The sequence below is a fragment of the Calonectris borealis genome, chromosome 3 (genome assembly GCF_964195595.1).
Source record: "Calonectris borealis chromosome 3, bCalBor7.hap1.2, whole genome shotgun sequence".
Taxonomy (NCBI): Eukaryota; Metazoa; Chordata; class Aves; order Procellariiformes; family Procellariidae; genus Calonectris; species Calonectris borealis.
In genome coordinates, this window is record NC_134314.1 from 3427973 (window position 1) to 3450443 (window position 22471).

The following is a 22471-nucleotide window of genomic DNA, read 5'->3' on the forward strand; positions in this document are numbered from 1 at the left end:
CACCATGAGAAGTGAACGTACGCACACGTCGTGCCTCGAGTCCGTTTGTTAGAAAGCAATCCACAATGGGTAAAGATGACCACAGATCTTTTTTATTTAAAAAAATGGAAGTAGAAAAGTTTGGCTGAAAATACCAACAACAAAAAAAAAAAATTAAAAAAATAGCACTCACGCAGGAAATGTTTCTGTTTTGAAAACTTTGTCCGTAGCTACAGCAATTTAAATCATAAAACAATCATCGTATAAAAACATATTTATTTAAATTAAATATTTTATGCAAACTCATATCTACACTCATTCAAAATGCATAGAGTCACACAAAAAAAGATGGAATGTATTAGCTTAAAAACCTGTGAAGTGGTGGGGTGTTTTAAGTATTATTTGCAATTATTATTAATACACGTTCGGGACTGAAACCAGGAAATCATAGCCACGCTACTAACTAATCATTACCAAGTGCCATACAGTAAACACTAAGATTAATCATGTCATATAACTGATTTAAAATAAAGCTTCATCTTTATGAAAAGGAAGGGAACTCGAGCAATACAAAATCCGAGGGGAGGAATAATGGGAGGAATAAATCAATGTACAGCTTTATTACAAGCAATAATACGCCGGAGTTAGAAGAGGCATCGGGCACTGCGGCTCGAAACGTGAAGCGTTCGCCTTCGAAGGATGTTTGATATAAAAAAAAACCTTTCTGCTACATCATCACCTCTTCGCCCAAGAGCTCGCCCCGGGATGCGTTCCCAGCCCCGCGGGGAGGGCAGCTCCCCCCGTCCCCGCTTCGGGAGCGCTTTTGCTGGGAGGCCAAGGGGAAGCCGTGGTGGGGGGTGGATGCCGGCCGGATCCTGCCTTCCCAAGCCCTGATCTTACCCTCCTCCGGAACGCCGAGGCCGAGCGCCCCTGGGGCTGGCTGCCCCCCTGCAGCCCCCCGCGCATCCCCGGGGCCAGCCCGCAGCATCCCTGGTGTCCCGTCCCCTCCGGGGATGAAGCCCCCAACTCATGGTCTGGGGGCAGGGGGGCAAGGCAGGTTTAACCCCCGCCGGTGGGGTCCGGCAGGTCAGGGCGGCTGCAGCGATGCTGATACCAGGAGCCGAGAGCGGTTTGCAGACCCCGCGCCCCTTTACCAAAATCTTCCCTTTTCCCCCCATTCCTGCCTTTTCCCCTTCCAGGGGGTTTTGCCCCCGCCAGGACTTCAGACCTGCCGTTTGCGGGAGGCTGCCGCCCTCCCGACTCCAAGGCAGAGCCGGGGGCACCCCAAAATGGGGGGCAGCCTTCCCGCGCTCCCAGGAGCATCTCTCCTTTGGAAGAGGGACTAGGCCAAGGGGCTTTGGCATTGGGAAATCCCCCCCCCGGCCCCGTTCGGAGCAGGGCACCCGAGGCTTTGCACCGGTGGCGAGCTGACGACCAAAATCCTTTACCTACAACCACCGAAGAGACTCCATGGCCCTCGCGGTTCGGACTCGGTCACCCTGAGGGGCGGCGAGCGATGGCCCCGGGCAGCAACGCCTGGTAATACTGTGTCGGGTCCTTCCTCGGCCGGTCCAGGCGGCCGCGGCCGGGGGTCTAGGAGACGCTGTAGTTATTGTAGTAGGTGGCCGTGGCATCGGCGAGGACGGAGATGAGGCTGGTCTCGGAGGCATGGGAGCCACCAGCCGCTGGGACGTGTCCATTGACCAAGACCCCGCCGTGGTGGTCGCCGTGGCCGGGGTTGTTGAGATACTGGTCGAACTCGTTGCGGTCCATCTCCCCCAGGAGCTCGGCTTGGCTCAGCTGGTCCAAGGTGTCAAAGCCGTGGTGGTCGGGCGGCGGGGAGAGCTGGCCCAGGTGGGCATGGAGGTTGGGGGGGTGCAGGGAGGGGAAGGCAGGCGTGTAGTAGCTGGGAGGAGGAGGAGGAGGAAGGGGAGGGCAGCTGGAGGCCGGGGGGATCATGCAGGTGGTGGGCTGCGGCATGGGGCTGAGGGGGTGGTGGTTGCACGGGAGGGAGCTGCCCGCGTACTCCGGGGAGTAGGTGGCTCCAGCGAGGTGGGAGCGGTGATGCTCGTCGGGGCAGGGCGAGGAGAAGAAGCTCTGCTCGGGGTCTATGGCGTCCAGCGGAGACATCTCCGGTGGGGTGGGCAGCCCGTAGGGGTAGGTGTCCACGCTGGTGCTGCTGCTGCTGCTGCTGCTGCCGCCCGGGGCCTCCCGGTATCCCCGGACGGCCGGCAGCCCCGGGCGAGGGGGGTACTCACCCGGCCCCTCTTTCTCCCCCCCGGCCCGGCCGCAGGTCCGCTTCTCCGGCACCGCGTTTTGGTCCCGCGTCAGGCTGCCCAGCAAAAACCCAGGGTCCACCCGCTTGCAGATCCGCTTGACCTGCTTCTTCCGCCGGGGCCGGTACTTGTAGTTGGGATAATCTTGCATGTGCTTCACCCGCAGCCGCTCGGCCTCCTCCACGTAGGGACGCTTCTGCGAGAGGCTCAGAGCCTTCCAGGATTTGCCTGAAACGGAGAACGAAACCCCCCTTAGTGCCCGCGGCAGCTGTACCGGGGTGGGAGAGGGGGCTGCCACCCGAAGCTTGCAGGCACACAGCCGAAGGGCAAGGTAGGGGCTCCCAATATCCGAGCCGGCGCACATGGAGGACGCAGCCCGCAAACCCCGCAGGAGGACGAGACGGCAGCGGGAGGGCGAAGAAGGGGGCGTATTGAAGCCGCCGAAGATCCACCGACTCCCCCCCATCCCAAGTCCCCCAAGGGTGGGTTCAGGGTTAGCTGAGCCCCACTGCAAATAACTCAGGACAAATAAACTCCCCCAGCTCCAGGGTCTGATCTTGCAATGCCGCTCTGGGACGGAGAGCCTGGCTGCTGAGGGGGGACGGCCGAGGCCATGCCCGGCTGAGCAGGGGGTCAGGACGTGGTGTCCCTGGACGTGTCCCAGCCCGTGCCCTGCCGGGACTCATACCGGGGTGTACGGAGACCTGGGTGCCACGACCTTGCTGCTCCCGGTTTGAGATACACAAAATGTCCCCAAGATACAGGAGAGCGAAGCAGCGCCAGGGCGAGGGGGTTGTACCCCACGGCGAGGCTACCCCAGGCTGTTCCTCAGGGTAGAGGGAGAAACGAGGAGACGGATCAAAGGGTTTGATGCCTTCCCATTGCCAAAGAGACAGCAGAAATAACACTTAATAAGCTGAGATGCTGCATGGTAAAGCAGCGACAAGAAAACCCAAACCACCAAAGAAAACACCGCAAAACTGTCCAGGGAAACACAAACTTTGGGTAAGAGGCTGGACAGCAAAGCTGTGTTGCAATTCAGGCAGCTCTTTCTCAGGCTGTCTGGGCTGGTTATTTCTGTGCATATAAAAAATGGGGATTGGGAGAAGGGGGAAATAGTGGATGGGGGGTGGGAAACAAATGTGTATTCAAAATGGGTTGTGATCCCCAAAAAGCAACAGCAGAAACACCATCACCATCCTCCCCACCGCCTGGCCATGCAATACTGGGGTGGGCTAGTGAGTTTGGGGACAAAGTGGGACAGCAAAGACAGGCCAGGAAAATTTGGGGGTCCCTCCTTGCATTGCATCCGGGGATCCCCGGCACTGGTAGCCTGGGGGTTTGCACCTTGGCAGGATTTACACCCAAGGGGTGGCAGGGTGTACACATGGATGCCTGTCCCCTGGGGTGCGGGACACCATCAGGCTTTGCACCCTGAGGGGTGGCCGGGTGGGTGCATGCACCCAGAGCGTGGGTCACCGCCAGCGTTTGCACCCCACGGCGTGGCAAGGTGGGTCCATGGGTGCCTGCTCCCTGGGGTGCGGGACCCCATCAGGCTTTGCACCCTGCAGCATGGCCATGTGGGTGCATGGGTGCCTACCCCCTGCGTGCTGGACCCACCTGTATCCCATGGGGCGGCCGGGAGGATGCACGCACCCCAGGGTGCCGCTGCCAGACCTGGGCAGGGCTTGCACCCTGTGGGGTGACAGGTCGGGTGCATGGGTCCCCATCCGGGCAGGGTTTGCACCCCCAGGAATGGCCGATGGGTGCCCACCCCGTGCTACGGTATCCGGACTGAATTTGCAGCCCATGGGATCCCCGGGTGGGTGCTGGGGTGCCCAGCCCCGGGGTACTGGATCCGGACAGAGTTTGCACCCCATGGGATCCCTGCGTGGGTGCATGGGTGCCCACCCCCGGGGTACTGGATCCGGACAGGGTTTGCAGCCCATGGGATACCCGGGTGGGTGCATGGGTGCCCACCCCCGGGGTACTGGATCCGGACACAGTTTGCACCCCATGGGATCCCCGCGTGGGTGCATGGGTGCCCACCCCCGGGTACTGGGTCCGGACAGGGTTTGCACCCCATGGGATCCCCGCGTGGGTGCATGGGTGCCCACCCCCGGGGTACTGGGTCCGGACAGGGTTTGCACCCCATGGGATCCCCGCGTGGGTGCATGGGTGCCCACCCCCGTGTACTGGGTCCGGACTGGGTTTGCACCCCCGGAGACGGCCGGGTGGATGCACGGACGCCCACCCCCGGCTCGCACCCGCAAACCCCTCAACCCCTCCGCTCCTCACCGAGCATCTTGCTGAGCTCCGCGTTGTGCAGATCGGGGTTTTGCACGGCCAGACGTTTCCTCTCATCCTTCGCCCACACCATGAAAGCGTTCATGGGCCGGCGGATGCGGCTCTCGGAGCCTTTTTCCCCCGCAGGACAACGGGGGGGCGGCCCCGGCGGCAGCCCCTCGGCCACGTCCCCCTCCAGCCGCTCCGGCCAGGGGTAGGTGCTCAGCAGCGCAGCCATGACCCGGCCCCGCGGCCCCCCCCCAGCCCCAGCCCCGGCCCCGGCCCCGGCCCCCACCCGCCTCTGCCCGCTGCGCTGCCCTCGGGGTCCCCGCGCAGTCCCAGCCTCCTGCCCGGCCTCCCCCGTATTTATGAGCTCCTTGGAAAAAGCTTCCTCCAATGACACCGAAGGTACTCGCTGCTCCTCCTTGTTTGCAAACTCCTGAGCCCCGGCCAGGATGGCGTGGGGAGAAAACTTCTCCCCACCCTCTTGCCCGGCACCCCCCCGGGGAAGCGAGGGGGGGGGGCAGCACCCCCCAACCCCCCCCTTTCTGCTTCCCGCCTCCCCTTCCCTTCTATTAATATTATTATTTATTATTTTGCCTGCTCAAAGGCTGAAGGGGAGTGAGGAGGGAACTGGAAATGGCCCTGCCACCCCTACACAGCCCCCGCTGCCCCCCGCCCCCGGCACCTCAGAGCCCCTAAAACTTAAAGGTTGGGGGAAATGCAAAGAGGAGGGATGAGGGCACTGAGATTTTTGGGGGTGACCTGGAAAGAAAAGGAAAATGGCCCCAAATGGAAGGTCCCCATAGGGGTGCAAAAGGTCCCCTCCAGCCCCTTCCCCAGGCTTTGGCAAGCTGCAGCGTGCCCGTTCGCAAGGGGAAGTCACGGTCCTGTAGTTCCCCCCCACCCACTGCTTTAACCACTAGTCCTGGCCGTACTTTGCCACCCTGTGCGGGTTTTCACCCAAATTCCCAGGTCCCCTCGTATAGGAGGTAAACTGGGACCCAGTGAACCTGCTGGTGGGTGCTTGTCCAGCCTGGTTGGGCTCCTGAGGGAGCTTTGCAGGGGCAGAGATGGGGCTGGGCACAGCGCAGAGGGGCTGCAACATCCCCAGTCGGTCCCCGCTGCCCATCCCTGGGACATTAGGAGGCAAAGGGCTGGTCTGATGCTTTGCAGCCTTTTTCTTGCTGCTATGTTTTATGGAGCGCTGCCCCATCCTACAAAGCCCCCCCAGCCTGGCTGGGATGGAAGCACCATCGTCACGCAACGATATTTCCCACTAACCCCAGTTTGGTGCTCACGAGGGCAGGAAAGTCACCCCCGAGATGTATTCCCCCAGCTAGGACGAAGGATCTCCAGGAAGGCGAGGGGACCAAAAATCCCCAACCAGACCCCCTTGCCCAGCTCATCCCTGCAACCTGCCCCGAGGAATATATTTAGTCGCTCGATTCTTTTATGATTCTGACCCCCTGACATGGGCTGCAGGGCTGCAGCGGCTCCGCTTTGACTGATTGTGGATTTCCTCTCCGCGCTGCCAGAAAGCCGGCGGGCCGGGACGCGAGATGGGAAGGCATTTCCTCGGGCCGGCCGGCCGCTGCCCCATCTAACCCATGCACCGAGGGGAAAAACCCAGCACGGATCCCCAAGCCGGGGTGTTTGTGCAGGTAGGCAGCGATTTACCACGTGCCTGGGTGTTTCTATTGACTCTTGACAGATCACAAGCGATGGAGAGCGCGGTATGTAAATGCAAGCTATGCGGATTCAGGATCCGCCTGGGTTTCCTGGTCTCTCCCCTTCCTTTGCACAGGAGCGGGATCCCTGCGGCTCTGTTTTCTGGTGGATTACGGTGATTTGGGGGTGCGGAGGGGTGGCAGCAGCCAACTTCGCTTGCAGCAGAAGCAGCAACTGCCCCTTCTGAGCTTTTCCTCGGGACCGAATTAAAAACCCTGCGGAAGCAACAACATTTTCCAAAGGAACTGATTAAATCTATTAAGCTATTTACAAATGGGCTTGATCAGAGCTGCGTATCTGGGAATACAACAGGAAGGCAACTTCTCTTAAATCTAAAAGGCGCAGGAGATTTCCTGGTCTCAGGACAGATTTATAAACCCTTTACACACACACGCACACGCCGGCCGACACATAGCAACTGCCTTTCATCTGTGTTTTGGAGCCATGCTCGCTCCTGGGGACAGCCCGTGCCGGCCCAGGCTTTGCACAGCGGGCTCCGGTTCTCTCCAAAAGTCCTGTCTCACGCCTTGAAGTGCCAGGACGGGGCAGGGAGAGAGGATGCCAAACCCTCCATCCTGCTCTGAACAGGTCTCCTGGGTGCATTTTGCAGACGGGAGTAGCTGCAGAGGTTGGCAGCAAGAGGTTGGGAAGAAAACCTGTAACATCCTTTTTTTTTTTTTTTTTTTTTTTTTGATTTCCCTTTTAGTAGGGGTTGAAGTGCACTGAAGAGACTGCCCGAAGTTGCAAAGTTTTATTTTGAATATGGTGTAATACCGCTCAGTGTTATTTTTTAACCCTCGGGATGCACAGGGCCTGGATATCATCATTATTATTAAAAAAACGGCTTTTATACTTGAGGCCAGAACATTTTTAGTAGCAGTAGTACAATATATCCCCCTCAAGGGAAAAGAAAAGGAAGAGATGAATTCCACTCGAGCCCTTCTACACGACACGCGGCCGTGCCTCCATCCCGCGCCGCGGTTCCGAGGTGCGGCGTGCGGGATGGGAGGAAAGGTCTGGGCGAGGGACGGGACCCGCATCCACCTCCTGCCTCTGCCGCAGGAGGCTCTCGGAGCAACTCGCCGGGTTTTCCTGGTCTTTGCTATTCCCTCCGCATCGTGGGGGTAACACCTCCCCCCCCGGTATTGAGGGTTCAACTCACGGGGCTTTTCAGACACCCCCCCCCGCCCCGAGACGCGCGCTGGGGCTCCCGTGCGGTTGCAGGACAAAAATACTGCAAAACATTTCGCGTTTGGATTTTCTCCCAGGCTGGAAGACAGCACCTTCCTAGGGGCCCCCACGCCGCATTTTGAGCGCAAACAATAATAAACACTTTTTTTTTTTCTCCCCCTCTCCTTTAGCACCTGGCGTTCTGATTGCATTAGTAAGATGGGTTTCATTCTGCACCCTACTGAAAATGCTGGTTAAACCTGTCCTGTCGGAAGCTCGGCATTACATACAGGCAGCTGGGGCCATGTGAAAATGCCACCTTTTAATTGCGACCGTATCAGGGTAATTAGCAGCAGTCTGGAAAAACTCATCTTTACTTTTTATGCTTACCTTCCCGATTTTTTTGGTGCAACGCTTACCTGTATCTGGGGCACAGGAAGAAGCAGAGCTCTCACAGGGCTTGGAGAACAGGGAAATTACGGCTAAAAGCTACAAGCTAAAATAGACCGAGCAGACAAAGGGTGGAAGAAAGCTTTGTTCTCCCCATTTTCACGGATGGGGAACAGTGGCAGCAACTCCCATGGGTCACGCAGAAAATCCGTGACCGAACCCGGCTTTTGCGCCGTATAGGCGAGACCATCCCCACTCTTTAAAAATATCCCCTTTTGGCACGGATCCGACATCTGGCATTTTACTCGGCTTGCAAACGGCGGGTCTATTTTCACCAAGTAACCTCCCCATGCCCCCCCGCTTCAGAGACATTAAAATGTGTGAGAAAGTGCAAATGCTAAATTAGCTCAATATTCACATGTTCCTTAATTACTGATGAAACTCTCGTCTCCCAAGGGCAGTTTTTGCAGAGACAGCTGGGGGTGCCCAGCAGAAGAGCCGGCTCTCAGCGGTGCAGCTCCCAGCTGCTTTGCCACCGAGACAGAAGAACCAACCCTGCCCACCGCCCATCCTCCCCGCGTCCACCGGGCCTTCCCCAGGGACCGCTGCTGGGACCATTTTTTTGCTGGGAGGAGAAACCAGAGCTTTCCCCTTATATATCCGGCAGCGAAAAATGTAGACAAAAAAAAAAAAAAAAAGGATGCTAAAATTTTCAGCACGCACACAGTCATGGTGCTGAGTATTTCTGCTCTTACTGTTTTTAAAACGCAGCTTTAACGGTTACAAAATAAATATATTTTAGTTCCTTTAGGTGAAAAGGGACTAGCAAAATTTCCCTCTTACACTTCTAACTTTATAAAAACAGATTAAGATAAGAAAAAAAAATCTCTGAGTGACTCAGAAGCAGAATTTAAGTTCTCACTTGCTGAGAAATTGAGCTTCAGTTTGGCATTGGAACAATCTTCCCACTTCTGCCACCACAAAAGTTTTTTATTTTTATCATATTCCCCAGTCCCACATCGCTAAAAGTTTGCTTATCCCTGCATGGGACAGGTACAGAGACAACAGCCTCGGTTATTGTCCAAGTGCTCTGAGCCTTCCTGGGGGTTCCTCGGCCACTAACACCGCGCGGACGAGATTTATAACCCTTCACAGAGCAAACCTCACGCTGCCCAGGAACGAGGAGGAATTAAGCGGAGGACTGCTTCAGATGCTAGCAATCCTCACGCTGTTTGAGGACACGCTATTATAAGATCTTTTTTTAAGATAGGCGTGATGCTATGCAGTGTTTCCAATAGACTTTGTGTGGTTTTCCTCTCTTCTTGGAGCTTCCTTCCTCCTCTCAGTGCTGGCAGGTTTGGAGGTTTCGTGACGTAAATTGTGCCTTTTGAAGGTGGATGCTTCAAGAACTTCAATCTTGTGTGTTTAAACAGGAGAAAATTGGTTAATTACATTGGTGCATTCAGCTAATTTTCTTTGCCGAGAGCTGATTATTTGAAAGAAGTCAGCACCAGAACTACATTTTGCTTAAAGGAAAATTGCATGAATTGAACTCGATGCTGAACTGGATGGGTCCCCAAGTGCATTTCTTAACTTTCACAAAGCAGCTGCGTCTCAGATACTGTCTAACGGACCGAAATTCACACAGACGTAAGGATCCGGGGTTCTGAAATCTTAATGGCATGTCTTGAAACTTGTACTTAATAGCATCACGCATCTACGCTTTGAAATAACCCCGATTGTTACTTCTGCTTTACGCTGGCTGTGTGCAAAGCACCAGAGCTAGTGCATCTTGGAAAGAAATTCGAGGAACGGTGCCCGTTCCACACATCTGGGCTGTCACGCAGCGTGCGCCAGTGCAATCTCCCACCCTTGGCTTGAAGGCAGGCTCTGCAGAGTCGGACACAGCAAGATCAAAACAGTTGAAGCCCATAAAGCTCTTGCAGACTGTGGTCCGATGCTGGTAACAGACTACTTTTCCGTGGCCTCTTACTTTCCAGGATACGGTTTTGTGCTTGCAGGTAAGTACAAGCACAAAAGGCAGCACATATATTGCTGTTCACAAAACTGCAATTGCAAATCACGTAGCTTGGCATGCGGCAGCCTTCGCACCGACAGTTAATTTCAAGGCTGAAAGCGAAGAACACTGTACCTGCGAAGAATGGAAGTAACTCACGAGAAACCATCACCTGCGTAAGGCTCCCAACGCAAAAAGGAAAATTTTCTTCTATGTCACTGGTGACCTGGGATTACTAAAACTGAAAACATTTTAATATTTATGCTGTGTGTGCATCATTCTCCATTCGGAAGTGAAAGCAGAGTGGTGACTCTCACTTTGCTACGTTTCTAGGTAATTTCACCTGGAGGTACGGAATTTTGTGCTGCAATGTGTGAGTACAATGGATAAAATATATAACAAAAGATTTTCCTGTTTAAAAGTCTTATTTTCACAGAAATGAAACCAAGTAATTTCTTTGTGCTTACATTCTGCTAATTTCACCATTTGGGTAATGACGTAATTCTTTTTCTTATGCTTTCTAAAACAGACCTTCTTGCCAAACCAGAGTTTGGTTAAAACTGGACTCACAACCCACTATAAACAGAAAAAACCAATTTATTACTCTGAAACATGTTCCTGTTGTTTCAATCATCCACTTCACTAGACAGTATCTGGTAAGAAGAGCTTTTTGTCAAGTAATGCAAAGTTGTCCGACCATTAACACACAGAGAGCGGAGCAGCTAAATGAATTGCTTGTTTCAAATGTTAGTCTAGTACGATTTTTTTTCCCCCTACAACCCATATTCTGCACATGCTATTTCTCTTTAGTTTGAGGCACATTAAAATCCCACATTTCCTGGGATAAAGTGAAATTCCCACTTCTTCTTGTACAAATAGAGAATCTTCTGTTTGTAGCTGATATTTCAATCTGAGCCAGATTTAAATCTTAGGTATACTGTGCTTAACTGTAGTAACACTGTAAGTTTAAAGATTTATTCCTGGTTTTCTTTCTATAACTAGCACTGGAATCTGGCCAAACACTCATAAGAATTAGCACATAGAAACTCACGGAAGATTAATATAGAGAACAAACAAACAAGCCCAGCAGTATTTGGAGAAGGAAACCCTATTCCTTGACTAGCACCTTTTTAAATTGAAGTCCCAGAGAGACTGTAAAGTTTAGCTGCTTAAGAGTTGAAAAAAAAAAAACAACATTGGAAACAGTCAGGCTTTTGGCTTCTGCTAACAAACAAAAATCCAAACTCAGGGTGAAATTAGGAAGGCTGCTTTGAAGGGCACCCACAAAATTTAGGATGCTTGAAAAACATGAAAAATTATTTTGCTGTCTTCTTCCATTGAGATGTTTTTTTTTTCCACCTCAAGCATGGAGCTTACTCACAACTCTATAGCAACCTCATGGTATTAAGTGGCATTTCGTTTAAGGAAGCTGGGGAACAAGCCCAGCCATACCAGCATCATAACGGCTAGTATTTGTATAGCACCGAAAAGCAAATGCTACAAGGGTTAAAAACTACTGGCATGCCAGCAGAGAAACACAGAGAAAGGCATCTTGTTCTCCCTTACAATACAGTAAAACGACGGTAATTTTGCTGCAATGAATGAGCATGTCCTGAGGGCAAGAAAGGTGCACTGCAAACCAAGATATCTTAAAAAGGAAGAGTTCAGCTGCAACTAAAACATCTGAAGCCGTGTGGACTCTGTGCTGCAGACTAAGTTTCTCCCACTGGACAATAAAGGCAGCTTAAGGAAATTTTTTCGTATTAACATCTGCATCTTGACAATGCTTTTCAAACCACGTTAAGCAACTCAACTGAGCTAAGACAATAAAAAAAACCGTGCCCATTTTATTCAGCAGAGCAGGCCAATGGGATGTTTTAGATTTACACTGATGAAACACAGCCAGGCCCGAAGTCAAACGAACAGCTAATGGATTTGAATTCTGGTCAGCTACTCTGGATTATGCCATGATAACTGGCTGGCTTGCAGGGTTGTGCTGTCAATTTGCTGCGGCCAAAGCAGTACCAGAACCAGACTCGAGGATGGTGAGTGCTTCTTCCCATTCCACCACTTTACTTCCACGCTCACCCATCTCTTCTGACAGCACTTAGCCGAGTGAGATGGAGATGCCAAAATCCATCCCGAATGTTTAAGCTCTCATACAAAACCGCTGGTGGTAGTGCTGAGTTCCAGCATTACTTATTTCCAGGTTTACAAATAGAAACAAGCTCTAATTTGCTTATAAATCTAAATTGCAGTTTTTCAATGTATAAATGGCAATACTAATGCATCTGACCAGCTATGCTTTTAAAATCTGTTTGGTCTCCTAATTTCACAGAAAACCTTGCTCCATCCAAGACAACTTTTTGAATTCCAGATGCATCACTGAAGGTACTGTGAGTATTGCCTGGGAACCAAAGACTTCAATATGGTTAATAAAGGCACAGCTCCTTTACCTTTGTTGCAAAGTTACAATTGCTCGACAGTAGTTAACTACTGGTTAGGAAATAAAGAAGGGTTTTTTATTTCATTCTTTAGTACTGACGCTCAGGTGTAAACCTTTAATTAGACTAAGTATTTTGCGAAGAAACAACAATCATTTCATATGTAAAAGGAGATCAATGAAAAAATTAGACAGGACTGCAAAAATCAATGGATACAAAAATCAATACATACAGCTTTGCAAAACCCCTCCTGTTTCCAAAAGCAGAGCTGGGCTACCACAAGTGGAAACAACAGTGGCTTTAATAATAAAGGCAGTGGCAGGGTGACTCCCTCCCTGCCCCCCACCTCGATTGAGAAAAACGCAGTCCGTGTGAAGCAGCAGATAGTAATTCACTGGCTTTCACAGTCTTAACCACAGCAGTTAAAACCTGCTTTTGCTTGCTGTTATCTGACTTGAATGGCGTTGCACCAGAGTGCACCTGGGCTGAAGGCAGCATAGGGTCTGCTGTGTTAAAACATAGCTCTTGCAAAGCCACCGCGGTGAACCGTCTGCCATACTGGAAGAGGCAAAGCCTAACTGTTTTTTATCAAGTCTTTCTTTGCGGACATGCAAGCCTTGGCCCTACACATGGAGCCTTTTTTAACATGGCGCTGAAGCTCATGTTGGCCTATCACCATGTTCTTCCTTGAAAGAGCTATATTTAAACACCGTCTGTGGTTTCCGTTGGAGGTAGAGCAGTGTGCTCAAGACTGGATTACAACGTGATGTCTGGCTGGTGTGTTTACACAGACTTCTCCTCTAACATGCTAAAGTTCAAGTCACCTCAGAGTCCCAGCTTGACTCTTAAATGGTTAAATGTGCTTGCAGTGCTTCTTTTTCTTTCTTTGCGCTCCTTCGATACACTCGTCTGTCTCCTCTTTTTGCCTTTTGTGTTTCTTCTTATGGCGTTTCTTTTGCTTTGCTTCATAGTCCTTTATGCCGAGATCTTCCCCATCAGATATTCCCATATAAATTTCTCCATCGCCCCTATTTTCATCACAACTGATGCTCTCCCCTTCATGCTGCTCTTTATGTGTCCTTTTCTTTTTCCCTGAGTGACGCTCATTTAACGAAGCATCCAGTTCCTTTCCATTCAAGCTACCTATCTTAGGTTGTTTCACTTTTGGTTTCTTGCAATACTCTGTACTCCCTGCCTCATCTCTCTTCCGCTTCTTTTTCCTTTTGACTTTGGTTTTCAGTTCTTCTGAAGGCTCCAAAGCTTCGTCAGCTGTTGGGCAGGAATTGTCTACCTTTGTTTCTGTTTCATTCTGGGATCCCTTCAGTTTTGCCATGCGCTTAGCGAAATACTCCTGTACAGTGAGAACACTCTTCACTGTATTGTAACCGTCTGCAGGCTCAGATAGCCAGTGGCTTCTCTTCTTCTCTTCCTGAGACTCGGCATCGGTAATATCCTCCTGCAGGTGAACAAAGAGGAGCAGGAGGGAGAGTCAGAAATAATAGCTTTAAACATAATGTTATTTTTTTGCACACTACTAAGAAAAACATTTAAAAACCATAAGGTGCTTTGAAAAATAATTATAAAAGTATAGACTTTGGCAGAAGCGAGAGGCAGCCCTTAATGCAAAAGACAGCGTATGTTTAGGGAGAAGAGGTTGCAGTGTGGAAGGCAGCAAGAAAATACAGAGCAAGACAATTCTCTGTTGTTTTGAATTTCTTACTGTTTACCTATTCCTGTGCAACTCATGCAGATTATGTATAATACTATCATACTCGGTGTATTACACTCACTTTGCAAAGGCACATGTCTCTACAAGATATAAAAGAACATGAAAAATAACACAGTATGATCTATTAGCCTGTGGCATAAAGGAAATCCCATGCCTGGAATACCTCTACAGCAAAGTGCAAGAACTTGTGATATACGGAGCAATCCAGCATTGATGCATCTCTTCCATCTTATCTGATCTTTAGAAATGTTTGTTTCGTAGCTGGTTTACTGTCATTGTGTCCTAGATGTTGTTATTTAAACACGCTCCATTTGATCATACCTTATCAGATGGCAAAAACAACATCACAGGTTAGATCTTACAAGGCTTCTGCATACACAAAATAAAGAGCTGCTGAACTCTAGCTGCAGGTGAGTATCTATAAAGAGAGTCTAGCATCTAGAAAGTAAATATAAAACAAAAAGCAAAGTATAGCTCTGGAGCTGGATGTTATGTATGGCATGAAGAGAATTGACTCTGAAAAAGCAACAAATGCAACAAGATGAAAATACAAAACTTGTTAAATTATCTGTGACTTACAAAATAAACAAGCCAAAAAGGCAGCTGAAGTTCAGACTTGTTTACGTGGATACTGAAGCACTCAAAAATAACCCTTTGTGGCATATCCTTTTGCTTGGCAAAAGTCAGAAATGAGTCTTGGACGTGTCCCAGATTTTACATTGCTTTTTTTTTAAAGCCTTGTACGAACTGCAGGTAACCAAGCATACCCCCCTCGATGGGAAAAGCTGAACGAGTAAGAATCGTGTAGAATCCTTACCAACATCTGGCCTAAAACACGCTTCTTGAACGGGAGGTAATCCACAGCTATTACAGTCAAATGTGGTGAGTACGCAGAGATACTTCACTGTTTTTCCATTCATAAATGCACAGATAAGAGCATCCATTCTACCCATGCATCTTGTATGTGAACTGAAGTGACTATAAAATGCAACCAAATCGCAGCAGTAATATTTCATGCCCACTTTCACTGGCATAAACTGATACACAGGGTGAAGGCCAGCAGAAAACTGGGAGATATAAAACCACTTATCTCAACACTTTATAGTTATTGCATGATAGTGTAGATAAGTGATCTGGCTCTCTTCAGGGCATCATTAAACTTGCTAGCTGAAGTGGGGTTTATTAGGGTTTGCGAGTAAGGTTTTGCAGGTCTGACTCCTTATGCATCCATAACCTTTACTCACATGAGCAGGAATGCAAAAATTTGTGTCATTAGTGATGCATTACGAGCAGCCATTTCCTCATAGATCTGCTTTCAAGAGAGCTATTCCAGTGGAACGAAAGTAACGCTACACTTGAGATTCCAGTAATGTTTGTGTGGGCACTTATAAAAATTAGGTACTTTTCTTGTAGGAATACCTTGTAGTGTACCTTCAGGTAAGTTTATGAAGTAACTGAAACTATTCGACTTTTGGCAAAGAAGTCTGCAAAGAGATGTTGAACATGGGGAAAAAACCCCATGTAGCTACACATATCTATACATATAGGTTACATTTGGAAGGGGAGCCGCAGTAGAAGTTTGACAAGATAGAATCCACAGAATAAATGGATTGAGCTACGCTTGTAGTCACTCTCTTTTTAATAAGATACACCTCCCAACCCAAGCAAGCAGCGTTAGCGCGGATCAAAAATAGATGCCCTGCTAAAGCAGAGTTAAACAGGTCACTTTCTTTTCCTTTTCCTTCTACCCACAGCAGGTTTTTGACACCTTGTATTGCAAAATGACAAACAGTCTCCCAGGTTTTCTGCCGCAGATGCCAGCCAGAACAGTTTCCCTCCCCACCCCAATATGTAAAACGTACTTGCGACCAGAACACCGATTACCCCCTGGCCAACCAGGAAAGGATTTTCTCATTCCCTTGGTGACTTCAAGTCCTGACAACTTAATTACTGTAATTCAAGGCAAATACTGCTTGAACTCTAAACATTTATTTTATAAAATACATTAGGCATAAAAAAATGTTCTTTTGGTTAAGCTGAGGAGTTCAGAAGGTATGCATGATCCCAGAAAATAAAGAACCTTGCTCAGAAACTCCTTTATTGATAAGAATTTTAATAACCACGGGCCACTGAACACAGAACTAACAGGGCATGGAGACAAGCAGAGAGGTGCCAACCCTAGAAAACCTCTCCGTTTAGGAACAGCTTATGTGAAACCATAAATCACCTGGAAGGGCTGTTAAATGCCAGAAGTGTTCCCCCTCCCGTGATGTACCTGTCCTAGTAGCTATGGGAACACCGCTGAACTCCAAACGTGGGTTTTCTCTAACCTCTCGACAGGAGACTCACAGTTTATGCAACTCCTCCCCTGCTTGCCCCAACACACGCATATAGAAGTTTCAAAGAAAAATAAGATATACATACTTAAATGTGTATTGCGTTGCTGCAACTTCTGAAAAGCACTTTATTACACAAGATAAAAGACAGAAAGAAACACTCCTGCTCCAAAGAACTGATGATCATGTAAAAGGAGAAGAGCAATTGTGCTGTAACTGGTGGGAGGCCTGAAGATTGGGCTTTGGAGGAGATATGTTTGTCCACACCATGAGTTCCAAAATTGCCAACAAAATCGGGTTGAGAAGATGAAGTTAAAAGAAGTTGGGAATACTGGCCTCTACGGAATTGGTAGGATGGTCCCAAGCAAGAGAAAAGGACTGCCTGAAACATGGTGTTAAATGTGGAATGATTAAGAGGAAACAATAGGAAAATTGAAGGAGAGCCTGGGAAGTGCACAGGAAAAGATGAAGGTCAATTATAGCCAGAAGTTCCCTGTAAATATCATCTGCTTATGTAATTAGTTAAATGTATGGAAAATAATTTGAAGCACATAAAGCACTCTAAGTACCATCAGTGTTTTTTTTTCTGCTTGCTTTCTTCACTTGAGACACACAATGCTGATTTAATCATTAAGTTAGTACACTGAACTTATAGAGTGAAATCCTGGTTCCCTTGATTCCTGCAGGATCAGGATTGCATCTCTAAGGCATCATGCTCTCAGAGCACCCTTCAGCCTTCTTTAGAGAGAAAAAAATAGGGGATTATGGTCAATTATATAAACAATTCACATCACATCGTGAAAACAGTTTGGCAACAGTAGAAGCCCAAAGGGGAAAGCATTTAGACACCTCATGAAATCAAATGAGTTTGAAACCCAAATTATCTTTGGAGATTTAAGACCTTAGGTTGAAGAATTAAAATCCAAAAATAAAAACTGCATGTTACTCTGGAAGGAAAAGCGAGATAAAGCCAATCAGCAAAGACAAAGGGTGCCAGTACATAAGCAACAGAAGTAGCTTGGATTAATTCAGTGAAGTTTCCCTCCTCTTCAGACTGCAAGTGTTTCTTTCTTAGCACTTAAAGCGTAGAATAGGGAAATCAAAAAATCTACTATACAGTCTCAGATCTGCCACATACGAACTACAATTACTTAAGTAATTTCACATGCCTTTGCTTCCTCATTTGCAAATGAGGGAGTACTAATTCACAAGCAATTTTGGTAGCTCAAATTCACAAAAAAGACACAAAAGGAAGAGTACAGAAGGGGTGAGCATAAAGCTAAACTATAATTTCAGTAGATTCTCACTTAAATTACAGAAAATGGGCTAGATGAAGTAAGTAGAGGCTAAACCTCTAGCCTGAGTTACAAGGCAATCACATGATCATTGATAGCTTTAAAATGCAACAACCCCTTTCTGCTGGTTCTGGCTGAACCACAATGATTAGCTACTTTCTTGTTGAGAAACCGTAACAATAAGATTAATATAATCCAGTTCTGTTTCTGCTACTTCAGATCCTCGCTGCAGAGGTGCGTCGGTATGACCCCCATGCAGCGCACAAAACTTGACAGGCAAGAACTGAGGGCATCCCTGTATCTCTCTAACCCAGGTCTAGCTGTAACGGAGAGAAGCACAGCAGATTATTCATGAGGAGTCACTCTGGAGCTTTGCAGACATTAAGGATGACAGAGTCTTGCTTTAAGGAGTTGACAACTTAAAGTTAAGTATGAGCATAAACATTTGGATTGGGATCAAACAGGCAAGAGAGTGAACAAAGACTTGTAGCATGATGAGTTTAAGCAGGATTAAAATAAATACATGCATAAATAAGGCCACGTACCATCAGTTCTGAAGTCAATTCTGGCATAAGAACAGGAACCCAGGAGGCTCTAATGTTTTCAATTTACCTGATTAAGATTGGTATACTGCAGACAGCATCTTACGAAGAACTAATGATAACAGACTTCCAGTACAGAAGGGGCTGATGCAAAGAGGAAAGGGGACAATTTTCCCTGTGCTTATGAGGAAGAGGACAAGCAGCAGCAGATGTGAATTACCAACATGAAACTTTGCTAGTAGGAGAAATCTATCAGTATCTATGTGAAGCCTCAACAACCACTGGGCGTCTCAACCACTGAAAGCAACTCAAGACAACTATCAGGAAAGCGTTAGGTAGTTAATCCTTGCTTGGAATGGAGAATGGAAGATCTGGACTCTAGAAGCATCTTCCAGCCCTGTAACACTTTAAAAACTTAAACAGGGATACAACTTGACCTCCTGGTAATAAAAGAGGGTTTAATGAAAGAGGTGAAAAGCAGGAACACTAAACCTGGAAAGAAATGGTAAAAAATCAGGTCACCTGCAATTTCCTTCTTTTGTTGACCCTGGTATTCTAATCACCAGGATACCTCACATAACCATAACAAGGTTTAATTTTACTACTATTTATACTGAGTGCCAATATAGCAAGGAATCCACTTATGGAAAATGGAATGAAAATCCTGAATGTCTAATACCTGGCCGGGCTGTATGACATGATAGCACTTTTTAAAAGGACAAGTTCCAATTACTATAGAGAAGCACTTTCCTGTTTCACTCCACTAAAATTTTGTGCTAGAATACACTGAAAGATCATCTGCTATCCTGCAGTTGGGTATCAACTACTATACTCCACATGAACTATCAGCTCTGTCTCTTACCCAGCAAGGACAAGAAGAGAGGTTAGGAAGTAACTAATGGAAAGGGGACAAGGAAAAACCTTTTAAAAAAAATCCAACTGTTTTCTCCCTGTAATTATGAAGATCCTTTTTTGCTACACTTGCCTCCATCTGCAACTACAAAGGAAAGAGCAGTCAGGCTGCTCCTCTTGCAATTAAAAATGCCAAGGAATTTTATTGTAGTAAATCTCTGCTTAGAATAATTTTGGGGTTATTCACAGGATCATTGATTGTAAGTGACCTCTGGAGGTCTTTAGTTCAGCCTCCAGCCCGGAGCAGGACTACCACCAATGCTAGACCAGGTCAGCTTTTTGTAGCAGAGTCATGGAAACCTCCAAGGATGGAGGTTCCACAGTCTTTCCGGATACTTGTTCCATGCAGCACCGTATCCTAGCGAGGAAGTTTTATTACCACATAACAGCACCTGTTTCATTCTACTGTATAAATCCATAGGTGCTTGGTTTTCAAGTACATTTACATTGTGTCTGCTGACTCCATTTTTTATTTTAGTTTTAAATTCCGTGGTGATGTGTTTCTATTAAAACTGCATTCAAATTCTCCCAGGCTGTCTTGTAATTCTATTTTATATTTTTGCCAAAAGCTCATCCCTCAGCAAATGGCCAATTTTAGCATTTTCATTTATTCTTATAATTCACACATTACTACTGCTAAAATAGAAAGCTACCATCTCTCTTGCTGAATGTAATCTCTAGGTATCCAAAATGTCATTTGCTTGTCATATAAACTATACATTTTTACTGTCGTACGACGTACTGGATCCCAGCCTGTTTCCATCAATGAAACGGGAGCTGTACAATAAGCTGTAATACTCAGCCGGGTTTTGCCTTCAGCCTGAAAACAACAGCGTAACAGGAAGCAACAGGGTTGCAAAAGTGCAACGGATTAAATTTTGGCCAGAGACTTGATTACAATGATAGTCATGGGGATTCATTCCAGCCGTCATTATCAGATCCTGGTCAGTCCTACAGTACTAACAGTTACAGTACTAGCAGTTACAACACCTGTATTTCTAATGTCAGCTTGGGAACCCTGATACCGTGTCGCACAGAGCACACAAACTTCCTCCTACTGTTCTTACACTTTTCAGGAAAAAAAAGCATTCATTTAAGTTTTAGCAAACAAAGGCAGCGAGTAAAATCCACGAGCAGAAGGCAGCCTGTGAAAGCCTAAGGGAGAATACACACAGTGAGATAATGCACAAGAGGTGCAGAAGACTGAAGGCACATAGGGAAAGAGTTAAAAAATCAGCACACTGCAGAGGATAAAAATCCTTTTCGTATCATGAAAGAGAGACACTTAGATATCCTTGTGACATCTCATTTCACTCTAGCTACACTGCTGAGGCCAGCAAAATCTCTTTTCCTTTGCATTTCCTTGCAAATTACATCTGTGCGTTAGACTGAACGTAAACAAAACTAAAGGAAGAGATTTCCCCTAGGATCTCTCTATTGGCACGATACAGAGATCCAAACACAGTGACTTCATCTTCCCAGAAGCACCTAAATCAATTCTAACCGTTCTGTTCTCACCTTGAATAACAGAGGAAGTATGGTCCGGCAAAGCGAGCACAGGACTGGGAAGGTCACGTTTCCCAAGTTCTCTTCCCAGCTGGTGGGAAACCCTGGAGAAGAAGTTATTCCCTCCAGCTCTGGCACAGGCTAACAAAGCACAAAACGTGCCTTATCAACTATATGAAACTCGCAGCAGAGCTAAGAGTTTGGTTAAGTGTTTGTAAAGTGCTTTGAGATGCTTCAAAGAGGTATCACAGATGTGCAAGGCACTACGCAAGTACTGAAATAACCCTGCTGTTCCACTCACCTGACAGTGCTATGTGGCTATGACACTTCACAGCGAACAGACACATCACAATTTTTGTCTGTTCTGCGATACACCCGTATATAATCAAATCATCAAGAGACTCTCAAATATAGTATTTTAAAGGAGCGGGCAGGACTATAATGAAATCAGTGCAGACTGGTCGTTTTGTCCTGTACCCATACTCTAAATGTCAATGCCTTCAAATGTCCAGGACAGTCGTCCCAGCAGTGTAGGTATCGTTCACGTGGCAGTAATACTGCAAGGCATGCTCAGAAGCAATCCAAGTCTTCTTCACATAGTAGTTTACTACTGTCATGTCATTCCCTGGGCACTTTTCATTATCCCTTTGTAATGCGTGTGGAATAGGCAGCTGCTGTCAATCCTTCCTAATCAGGATTCAGAAGACCAAACTCTTGACTCTTGAGTTCAGGATTTCCTCCTATACCCCACAGATACAGAAGAAACTGAACGGGCTACATGAGAAGTAACACGTGGGCTTGGCCAGACAAGCAAAGGTATTAACAAGGGCTCTGAAGATTGAAGATGCCGAGATAAGCCACTGAGAGAAAGGATGCAATAAAAATCACTGGAAGTACCTAGAGGAGAGAAAGGAGTTCTGATAGCAGTTGTGAGCGCGAGCACAGTCAGCGTCACAGCTTGGCTTCTGGCGGAGGAAACTACATGTATTTTGAAATCGGAAAATAATACCTGCCTATGTAAAACTTCACTTCTACCTCTTTTCTAATAATAAATGTAGAAAAGCATATCTGTGTATAAATAAAGTGCTTCGAGAAGCATTTGAAGCAGGTAATTTAAATGGCCAAACCTTCACTCCTTTCCCCTTCCCCTTAGAAAATGCTTCTCAAAAGGAACATACGCACTTGAAACTCTTCCGCTGCTTTGCTCTGAGAGAGTAATATGCTAGAGAGCTGATCCACGTATCGAAATCAAGTCAGACCTCTGTGCGCGGGTACAGACATTTCCTGTTTTTCAGCACAAGCAGTGGCCGAGGAGCTGCTGAGAAATACCTTGTGTCACTTTTTAGTCACTTATTTGTTAAGTGTGCCTTCATCATGACTTGGTTCCTTTTCTCTAAGCAGGTGTGGAGAAGTATTCGCAGCATAGGAAAATGAATCAGAACATTACAATTTGGAGCAGCATAGACCATAAATACCAGCAGAGCCCTCCTGCCTGAAAGCGTGCAGACTAAAAGACAGATACAGAAAAACAAGTCAAACAGCAAGAATGAGAAATGAAATCTGAAATACAACTGCACGGATGTATATGCACATTTTTTTCGTCTCTCCCACCTATAAGGGTCTGAAGAAAAGAGTTTGTCTGAGGAAAGGATTTTGTTCTTCAAGGAATATCACTCATGCAGTGTTCCTAGTTCATATGGATCTTATTCTTGTTTTCAAGAATTCACACAGTACAGCCCTGCAACTATAACCAAGCCAGGTACAATCTTCTGCAGCCGTCTTTCATAAATTTCTGCATTTTTTTCTTTATTGCTGCCTTTAGTTTTGGTGCTTCCTTCTATTTTGACAAGTCAACTAC

General features: G+C 47.5%; 2 protein-coding genes across 7 annotated transcripts in view; both read right to left on the bottom strand.

Moving 5' to 3' along the window:
• Positions 1-1202: 1202 nt before the first annotated feature.
• On the bottom strand, positions 1203-4779 carry SOX7 (SRY-box transcription factor 7). The gene is made up of 2 exons (XM_075147988.1): positions 4554-4779; positions 1203-2483 (listed from the first exon to the last, which is right to left on the bottom strand). The coding sequence occupies exons 1-2, from the start codon at positions 4777-4779 to the stop codon at positions 1573-1575; spliced, it is 1137 nt and encodes a 378-aa protein (XP_075004089.1). The 3' UTR covers positions 1203-1572.
• A 4022-nt stretch (positions 4780-8801) lies between these two features.
• PINX1 (PIN2 (TERF1) interacting telomerase inhibitor 1) overlaps positions 8802-22471 on the bottom strand; it is a 63878-nt gene continuing 50208 nt past the window's right edge. For all 6 annotated transcript variants that reach the window (XM_075144837.1, XM_075144835.1, XM_075144838.1 and 3 more), the window contains one exon: positions 8802-13749. In XM_075144837.1, coding sequence (XP_075000938.1) covers positions 13147-13749 — 603 coding nt within the window. In that variant the 3' untranslated portion in view covers positions 8802-13146. The remainder of the gene's footprint in view (positions 13750-22471) is intronic.

Bases quoted from the DNA above. Each gene is read 5' to 3' on its own strand.
- SOX7 (XM_075147988.1), bottom strand. From the start codon at position 4,779: ATGGCTGCGCTGCTGAGCACCTACCCCTGGCCGGAGCGGCTGGAGGGG. The intron at 2,484-4,553 runs GTGAGGAGCGGA...TCTCCGTTTCAG, and splicing joins GGAGCTCAGCAAGATGCTCG to GCAAATCCTGGAAGGCTCTG.